Raw genomic sequence first — 10938 nt, 5'->3', positions numbered from 1 at the left:
ATTAGGTCTTTTATTTTTATTAATTTTTATATTTTTATAATTTAGTTCATGTAGTTAAAAATTCATTTGTAATCTGTAAAATTTCACAAAATATTTTTAATATTTGCATGCCTAAACAATCATATTATGTTATCATTCATATCGTCATCCATATGTATCAAAAAAATATTTTGCAAAAAATTTCATAGATTATAAACAAATTTCTAACCTAATGGACTAAATTATAAAAATATAAAAGATGAAGGACCTAATTACAAATTTTTTAATTTACAGACCTAATTGAAAATTCTTAAAAAGTTCAAGAATCAAATGATGTATTAAATTTTAATAATATCATAAATTAAAGAATATTTGTATTAACAAATGAGCATGACATATAATGTTAACATAATATAACTCAATAAAATGCACCCACAATATCATAGAAAATGAATACATGACATTAATAGATTCATAATAAATTAAGAGTATAAATAAATATTATAAATTAATGCATTTAAAAATAAACTTATGTTTCTTATAAATAGGACCAAATGATATCTTTATTTGTTTCTTATATATAAGATTAGACATGCTCCTTTTGACCTATATATATATAAAATCAATTTCATACATATCAAAAAAAGAAGTTAATTAAATACATTTAATTTTCATGATTTCATATAAAATATACTTATTTTTCCTAAATCATCTTTGATCACACCTATAATATATATAGTGCTCTCATATATTGTCCAAAAAATATTTTTAGATTACGAACATTAAATTATTTAATTAAAATTTTCTTATATTTTAATAAAAAAATTTAAGCATTTATATAAATCTAGAAGTAGTATTCTTTTCTTGTTTTAATTTTTTTTTCTCACAAAAGATAAACATGTGGGTAATAAAAGAGTTGTATTTAATATAATTTTATAATATTTTTTTTAACGTTATCTTTCTCTTCTTTTCTTAAGTCATTTTATTGTATAAATTTATATACAATTTCTCAAATAATAATATCTTAAATGGACATATCATGAAGACCCGGTACATGCTTTCTGCACGACTTAGATATCTCAAAAAGAGGACATTTAAGTCAGATTTCTTCATTTGAGTCTGTACTACTGCATTTCCGCCTCATATCTTATGTTAAAAATTAAAGGACCCACATGAATAATTCTCTTAGCCATTGCTGCATTGCTTGCTGTCACAAAGAAAATGCAAGAAAAACGGGAACTTGGACTACTGTCTGATATTGACTGCGTTGGAGCCAACCAGAAAATACCATACAATAATAAAGATTAGCTATACTCCGAAACCTTCAAGTTAGAGTACCAACCACTTCACCTTCCACACACACACACTCACCCTTTATCTAAAGCTCCTTCCATAGTAGACTCATGTAGCTTTCATTTCTTAATTTCTTATCCACCATCTCATAATTCCCTTCTCTAATTTCTTTTCTTTTCCTGAATTAAGGTGAGCAAACTCTCAAATGAAGAAGGGTCAATGTTTGATGTGGAGTCAGAGAAAGTATTCTATGAGCTCTAGTCTTGATGCATCTACTAATTATCCTTCCTCCTATGATGAACACTCATGGGAAGAACAAGCCTTTGCAAAAGATGCAGCTTGGTCTGGTTGCATATGGCCACCACGATCATATTCTTGTAGCTTTTGCAGAAGGGACTTCAGGTCAGCACAGGCTTTAGGTGGCCATATGAATGTTCATAGAAGAGATAGAGCAAGACTAAAGCAGCCATATAGCCCCCAGAATGAAATCATCAGTGATGATCTTGAGAAAACTCAACCCCAGAATTCAGTTCAAATTTCTTTTACTTCTTTGGGTTTTCTGTACCCATCCTCTCTTAGTGGATTGGCTCATAAAACTAACCCTAATTCTGATACTTATTCTCATGTTCCTGCTTCACCTACCAATTTTTTAGCCACATCGGTCAACAAGAGAATCAGAGAGAAACCCTTGATTCCACTTTACAATAGTTCTTCTATTTTCAAAGGGTCTCACGAGTCTTCCCCTGCTCTTTCTTCTAAATCCTGGTCTAGTTTAACTGAAGACTTCAGATTTTGTTCAAGTAGGCTCGATCCTGAAGCTGGTGTTGTGAAAAAACTGAAGGGATTGGATTCTGGGTGTAGGAGTGAGGGTGATGATGGTAAAAGTAAAACTGATGTGGCTGTAAGCTTGAACTTGTTTATGAGTCAAGCTTATCCACTTGTGCAGTTTGAGACTAAAGAGGCAGTAGATACTAGTTTCAAGAAGAGGAAAGCAGATGCTTCATCCATTCCATTCTTCCCCAAATCATGTTCACTTGATAGGCATCATATGCAGTCACAGTTGTTTGAATTTAGCCCTAGCTCTATAGAAGAGGTTGATCTGGAGTTAAGGCTTGGTTACAGGTCCACGGTATAGTAATAAATATGGAGCACCAATTAATTGTTTATAAATATAATTTTACTCTTTTGTTTCCTCTCTTGTATTTTGTTATTTATTTTTATATCGTGTAAGGAAGCTTTTCAGTTTTCATCTTTGATTGATGGCTAGCTCATCATAGAGTGCAATTATAATTGATAGCTCCATTGATTTTTACTAGGTTCATGTAAAAGCATTCAAGATACATTATGGTTCTATGATTTTTAGTTGGAACTTGTGAAGGCATGTAAGATACATATAAATTGTACAAAATATTCCAGTACGATATATAATATCATCTGAGAAATTTCATAACTGGATAAAAAAATTAGCTTAATTACATAGCACCACGAAGCTTATTTAAGTTTTCTTGGTATTTATGCATTTAGAATATCTTTCTCTTGCGCCACAAATCCGGTCACAAAAATGAGTTCTATGTACATTGTTAATCGACAGAACGTGTGCAAGCAGGTGCCGGTTTTCTATTGTAGAATTAAAAAAAAAACTAATAGAGGAGAAGTTGGAATTTCTCTATTTTATTTCACTATATAATCAAACAATATAATGATATATATATAGACTGATATTTGTCTTTCAGAAGCTCAAAAGCTTAAAATTTTATTAACAGCCTACAATCAAAACCCATTATTGCTAATAACTATTGACTATTGACCTTTTATTTGAATCAAATAAGAAACTGTTAAATTAAAATCATTAAATATTGACATTTAAGTTTATTTCAACAAAACTCCCACGTAAACTTAAATGCTTCTGCCATCCTTCATGCCAATCAATTTCTTTCAGTTGTTGAAAAGTACTATCGGTAGCGGTTTCGTGAAGATATCTGGGACTTGGTGTCGACTTGCCACGTGCATTAATTCCACATTTCCTTCCTTTGAGGTTGACGCACGCGCAATCTTTTCAAAGCCTGACTCATCAACAGCTCGATACAACAGGTACAAAGCCGCCTTATCTTTCGATCGTGTCTCTTTCAACGTTTTGTACGTGTTGGGCAGCCGAATATCCCGTGGTAGTTTCCGGTTCTTCGAAACCTTCTTGGACCACCTCCCAAGCATCTTGAGACTCAAGATGAGCTTTCATTTAGACGCTCCAATTGTCGTAGTTTGTCGCCTTCGTCAATCGGCGCAGCGACAGATAATTGGTCACACTTGCCATTAGCTCTGATACCAATTTGTAGAATTAAAAAAAAAAACTAATAGAGGAGAAGGTGAAATTTTTCTATTTTATTTCACTATATAATCAAACAATACAATGATGTATATATAGACTGATATTTGTCCTTCAGAAGCTCAAAAGCTTAAAATTCTATTAACAGCCTACAATCAAAACTCATTATTGTTAATAATTATTGACTCTTGACCTTTTATTTGAACCAAATAAAAAACTGCTAAATTAAAATCATTAAAAACTGACATTTAAGTTTATTTCAACATCTATACAGAACTTAAAATGGTCATGTAGTTCAGTTCAATAGTTAATTATTTGCGTGTGGAAAAATGTACTTGAACTGAAGTCTCAACTTCGAGGTTTTATATGTCACTATTTGTTTGAAATTTCGAAAGATGTTATTTTATGTATGGTGGATTTTTCTTGTATATGTTACTGGAAGAAGCCTTCCATGCATGCACAGAACCTATTCACCATTGATGCATGCTACTTTTATTGATTATGTGGGTCCATAGTTCTATCCTAAGGTGGATAGGTTTCCTAGAGGAAGAAACATATACGAAACAAAATAGAATTTATCATTTTGTATGTAACATTTTTAGTTTGAGTATTGAGATTAGTGCATGCATGTGGGGTTTTAAGGGGTGAAGGATCCTACTAAGAACTGCATGGAATATTGTGAGCCCGTTTTCCTATTCAGTACTTTACTGACAAATCGCTAAAGTTACCCATATATAAAACATGTTGTTTGAGCGTTTCAAAGCCACATAAAGTCAGATACATCCCAACATCGATTCCCTTTTACTTTGTATTGTAGTCATCACCATCAGATTTGTTGCAGTTAGTATATCACTTACGCATAAAACCATTTCCTTGCATTCTCTGTCTCACCTTTTTCCTTTCCCCACTCTCTTCTAAAATCCCTCCAAAATATGCCACCTACTCCAGAATCAATTGGCTATGATATTATGCTTTGCTTTTATTATATTCACTAGGAGAATATTATCCCAACAAGACTCATTGGACCTAACAACACAACTTTTGTTTCTTCTTCTGTATGCATGAATTAGGTACACACACTTAATGACAAGCTCTCTGAATTATAAAGTGTGAATTCCAACTACCCTATGAATTCTAACCATATAGCTAGTCGAGTCTGCTGCATAAATCGATGCAGGATGCTGGGTGAGCGTAATGGGTACTTCTTTCTGATCGATACCTTTAATGGGAATTTAATGGAGAACCCCTCTTGACTTGAATGGTATTTTTATTTATTTTTTTACCTATAAAAGTCAATTAATTTAAAGACCACTTTCATATAATATTTGGCTCATTTGTTTAACCTTTTTTTCCTCCTAAAATTAGTATTTTTTAATAAAATAAATATACTTTTTTATATCTAAAAATATACTTTTTTAAACGAGAAATATTTTTTGGTGTCAAAATAATAATTACTTTTTTTCTTAAAAATTAGGCTAAAACACTAATTTGGTCCCTTATAATAATTGTTTGTTTCAATTTAGTCTCACTTTTATTTTTGGTTTCAATTTGGTCCCAAACTAATTAATTGGTTTCAATTTGGTCCCTTAAAAATTAATTGGTTTCAATTTGGGACTTCCGTCCAAATTATTTAAACGGAGTTAACTTTTGCCCACGTGGATGCCACGTAGATGCATACGTGGATACCACGTGGATGCCATGTGGATGCCACGTGGATGACAATTTTTTTTGAAAATACCTGGACCCAGAACGGCCCATTCTGAAACCGGAACGGGTCGTTCTGGTTTCATTTTTGGTGTATTAATTTTGCATTCAGAACGGTCTGTTCCAAATGCAAAATTAACACACAAAAAATGAAACCCGAACGGCCCGTTCCGGTTTCAGAACGGGCCGTTCTGGTTTTAACTTTTTTTTTTTAAATATAAAATATTAATAATTTTACAAAATATATATTATTAATTATATTTTAATTATGTTGTTATATCTAATAAAATAAATATTTTAATAAAAATAAGTAATTTTAAAAATTTTACCATAAAAAAATATTTTTCAAAATTATTATATTTTTAATAAAATTAATAAAAAATATCATAACAATACGATTTTAATTTCTCCCATTAAAAATTAATAATTTTAATATATATATATATATATATATATTGCGGAAAAATATAATTTATATTTCTCTGATTTGGGAAAAATACAAAAGTGGTATAAATAGAATACAAGGGAATAAATCTGCACACTAATCTATCCCTAAAAATCTGGGAAATAATTCTCCCTATAAATGCTGTATCTAAATAATTAAAGGAGGGGAAATAAAATTGATCTTATTAACAATAAATCTTTATAAATCAGAATTGAATATTCTGATTGATATATGCTGATTTCCAACAGATTCTAATTGATATGTGCTGATATCCAACATATACATATAATGTTTTAAAATTAAACAATTATTTATCTATTCAAATTAACATATGTTATAATTTTTGATATTATATCAATAATATTATTAATATATTTATAGATAAACTAATATACTTTTACAAAAATATAAGTATATTAATTAGAAATATATATCTGATCTTATATATTTATATTTTTGTAAAAATATATTAATATATATTAATATATATTTATCAAATTATTAGTTTATTTATAAATATAGGAAAAATATTATTGATATTAATTTATTAATAATATTAAAATATTAATAATATATAAATTTTATTTATTTAGTAATAATAAATATATATCATTTGATACATTACAAAAAATTATAATATATGTTAATTTAAATAAGCAAACAATTATATAGTTTTAAAACATTATATATATATATATATATTAAAATTTTAAAATTATTAAATTTTTAATAAGAAAGACTAAAATTGCACAATCATGATATTTGAGAGATTAAAATTATTCAATTAAAAATGGTGAGACTAAAATTACACAACTATAATCTTTTAAAGACTGAAATTACTCAATTAAAACCTTAGGGATCAAAATTGCATAATTATCACTATTCTCAGTTTTGGAACGGTCCATTCTGAAACCAGAACGGGCCGTTCTGATTTCAGAACGCCCGTTCTAATGCACTTCTGGTGTGTTAATTTTGATTTTGCACCTGGAACGGGCCGTTCCGGATGCAAAACTAAAACACCAAAAGTGCAACCAGAACGGCCCGTTCCGGTTTCAGAACGGGACGTTCTGGGTCCAGGTGTTTTAAAAAAAATTGGCATCCATGTGGCATCCACGTATGCATCTACGTGGCATCCACGTTGCTAAAAGTTAACTCCGTTTAAATAATTTAGACGGAAGTCCCACATTGAAACTAATTAATTAATTTGGGACTAAATTGAAACCAATTAATTAGTTTGGGACCAAATTGAAACCAAAAATTAAAATGGGACTAAATTGAAACAAATAATTAATATAAGGGACCAAATTAGTGTTTTAACCTAAAAATTATTAGGCACAGTTTCCTTATTATTTGAAGTTAAGAAATAGAAAAGGAAAAATGAAACTCCATTTGTCATCAATCATTAAAAATAAAATATTAATGTTCCATGTAAAATGTGGTTTAAATAACATTTAGGACCCATGTGTAACAACATTTAACATCTTTAAGAGAAGGTGTAAAAAAACATCTTTAAGACAAAAGGGTGATTTATCCCCTTCATTTTTTTCTTCTTCTTGGTAACTACCACTGACTATCTTTCTAAAGTATTGACTTTTTAAAATAATTCAATTATTATAAAAGTGCTAGAAAGGAACGTTAAAAATTGTATTTGTGATACTCTCATATTCTATCCATAAAAAGTTAGTTTTTTTAAATAATGTGACATAGCACAAGGTTAATTAGATACAGACAAATTCTTAGAATGGCTTAGATTATATCATCTTTTGTTATTATAGGATTTTTCCCCTCTCGTTTAAGCTTTTTCTCACTTTCTTTTTCAATTCCCTCAACATTTTTTTCTTTTACCATCATCTCATATTCTTTACCACTTCTTGTTACTATAACACTATAGTTCTCTTTAGGATTAAGTTGTGTGAGCAATAAATTGACCTAAAAATTTCCCTTTCATTTGGGTAAAGAGTTGTTTGATTTTAATCTCCAAATCTATGATTGTGACATGCGAATTTTTCTAGTTAATAGTGGAGATTTGCATGAATTTATTAAAGGCGTCCTCCAACCTTGTCCAGTGGTCATATAGGTTAGGCTTGTGTGTTGGAGGAGGTGCATGAAAGTGCTTGCACCATTTTGATTCCATCCAAAAATGTTATTGTCCCCTTTCTCAATTGAAGTTTTCGCCTTGATGAACCCTATATCTTTATTGATGGCTCATGTACTTAACCTCCTGATAAGGCTCCTCTACCACTGCTCCACGTTGCCCTTGTAAATGTGTGCCCCCACAGATCTCACAACCACTAATATAGTGTGCAGAAACATATGCAAGTGTTTGAGATTGTAATTGTTGGATTTGTTGTAGCAACTTATCTATTGTATATTGTTATGCCTGAAGTTTGTTTTGGGCCAATATAGCATCATTGGGACTCAGCTCATACACTCCTTTCCGTAGTGCAAATTTTGTCCTTTGGGATCCACCGTGGCTATTGGAAATACTTTTTATGATGATGATTTCTTTTTTTGGTATCGAGTAATTAATATTTCCTCCAACTAAAGCATTAAGAATGAGTTTAGTATCGAACAACAATTCTTCTAGAAATGTGCACCTTTGGTCCATATCATTCGATCCATGGTTTGGGCACTTCCGCAGTAGATTTTTGTATCTATCCCATGGTTTCGACAATAACTCGTGTGTCTCTTGTTGAAAGTTGTTGATGGTCATCTTGCACTACTTGACTTTCTCCAGGGGAAAGTAGTTTTCCATAAACTTATTAGTCAAATTATCCCATGCAAGGATGAAATGTAAACTCATACCCATGGGTAATACCTAAACTTGTCTCAACTTTGATGGAGAATACCCAGTTTCACTAGGTATGGATACAACTAATACTTGATTTATTAAATTGGATATGGAGATGGGTCTACACTTACTCGCTTCATACTCGTACTTGCTTTAAATTTCAAGAAACTTCATTTATTTTTTAAAAAAATATACTTGACATTTATGTAATTATTACTCTATTTTAAATTTATGTCAAATAAAACTTAATTAATATAATTTTTGTAATTGCTACTCTATGTTAAAATTCCTTTTTTTTTAATATTTTTCCAAAAGAATATTTAATTTTTGTCAAGTACAATGTTGGTACGAACACACCCGATATTTGATGGAGACGGGATTGGGGACACAAATCTCATACCCATTGGATATGGGGACAGAGATGGATATAGGGTACGAGAAAAGGGACAAGGACAATGATAGTGACATTGATACCTACCATGCCCTATTACCATCCCTAATCCCATTGAAACTATTAGTTGGAATGATTGCAACTAAGTTTCTACTAATAACTAACTCTCCTAGACAATGAAAAAGGGAACACTACTAATTTGATGATGTCATCTAGAACACCCTAATATTGCATGGTGTTGTAAATCATGAAGAACTCAAACAAGTGTGTATAGGGATCTTCACTGTTGGCTTTGGAGAATTGATTCTTCCTTATCAGATTTAGTAATGTTGGTTCAATTTCAAAATTGGGTTGCGATAGTAATAGGTTGTGCAATTCTATTAAACTCCTTAGGACCATGGTGTGCCATGCGATCAACCACCGTCCTCCTCTCTAGTTGTGGATTAGGAGGAGGAGGATTTGCTCCTTTTTCTATTACTAGCCCTGATGTTAAAGTGCCTTGGTTTGCTAGTATAGTTGTCTCCTTCATAGAACGTTGTTTCTCCTACAAGTCCTTTCAATTTCTAGATCGTAATGCAACTTTATGATCAAAGTTGCACCTCACATAAACAAGATTCAGGCTAGAGGAAGAATAAGTGAGATCTAATGAAAATTAAAATAAAATGAAAAACTAAAATAAAAAATTGACAAATCAATAAGAAAATTAAAAACCTAATCTAGCATCATATTACAATTAAACAATAATAATAAGATGCAAGTCTCTGGCAACGACGCCATTTACTTGTTACACATTTCACAAGTATACCAATTGTCGTAAATTGGACAAAAGTCCAACTTATCGAATATACAAGAACTTAAGATATAATTGTTTAATGTAATCTTGGTACTAAACAAATGACTAAAGAAAAATTTAGAATTGTTCAACAAGAATTATTAAATTTGGCAAAAATTAAATAAATTAAAGTAAAAAATTATGATTAATTTAAATTTATAATGAGAACAGATAAAGATTGATTTAGTAACTTTTCCCATACAAATCCTTTTAATTTTGTGTTCAATGTTGAAATTATATAGTTAATTTGACAACCCACAAGTATAGTCAAATCCTAATTCCTTAGGTAATAAATTCTAGGTTGTTTAAAGAAAATTTCAATTTATTGATAATTTTTGTTCAATAATATTGCATTAAGATCAGGGACTGCAAGTCAACGGATAAGATTTATCCCAATTCCTTGATAATAAATGTCATCAGTGTTTAGTCTAGGTCGTAATTTTAAAAATGGTTTCCCAACCTCAATCAAAAATAATAAAATCATGCATAGGTTGATCAGACCACAACAAGCATTAAGTACAAGAATTAAATGATTAACTAAATAATAGTTTATTGAATGAAAAATATAGAGAAAATTACATAGTTACAGTAACTACTTTAATCTCCAACAATAGAGACTTAGTCACACATGGCTAAGGATTACACAATGGAAGACGGACCTTTGAGCGATTTATGATTACTAGAGTAATCTCACAAAAACTCTCTCTAATCTCTCTAAAATTATGCTTAGAAAAGTATTGATGGAATGATACATAGATCTTCTAAAGACCTTATTTTCATAATATTTTCTAATGGATTTTTAGGTCAAACATCACTCAAAGCACCCATGTGACTGACTTTGAGCAAGTTGATGTGTACTCTAATGATACTCTTTGTTTTGGCTTGCTAAAAGCACTTTTATTGCGGCTTTGAATGAGTTTCGCTTGCTCAAAGCGTCTAAGTATATAGGTCACTTTAAGCAAGTTGGAGTGAGCCTCTAGGGATATTCTCTGACTTGACTCGCTTCGAGCCATAATTTGGTCGGTCTGAGCAAATTTTACTAGCTTAAAGCTGTCTTCTGTGTAGCTTGGAACCATGATTCCTCTTTAAGACTTGTAGCTTGAAAAATATTTTCTCCTTGTACTATATCTCAACAAAGAAAAACATTAAAAATACCTTATATTCAAACAATTAAATCCTA

General features: G+C 30.5%; 1 protein-coding gene across 1 annotated transcript; it reads left to right on the top strand.

The window, feature by feature from the left end:
- The first annotated feature begins 1064 nt into the window (after positions 1-1064).
- Positions 1065-2610, top strand: LOC109803268 (zinc finger protein 10). Its single transcript, XM_020364769.3, has 2 exons — positions 1065-1307; positions 1462-2610. Exon 2 carries the CDS (start codon positions 1478-1480, stop codon positions 2405-2407), a length of 930 nt encoding a protein of 309 aa, XP_020220358.1. The 5' UTR covers positions 1065-1307; positions 1462-1477; the 3' UTR covers positions 2408-2610.
- Positions 2611-10938: the final 8328 nt, after the last annotated feature.

Source organism: Cajanus cajan, chromosome 4 (genome assembly GCF_000230855.2).
Source record: "Cajanus cajan strain Asha chromosome 4, NIPB_CcT2T_4, whole genome shotgun sequence".
NCBI classification, from domain to species: Eukaryota; Viridiplantae; Streptophyta; class Magnoliopsida; order Fabales; family Fabaceae; genus Cajanus; species Cajanus cajan.
This window is presented reverse-complemented; position numbering and strand designations above follow the sequence as displayed.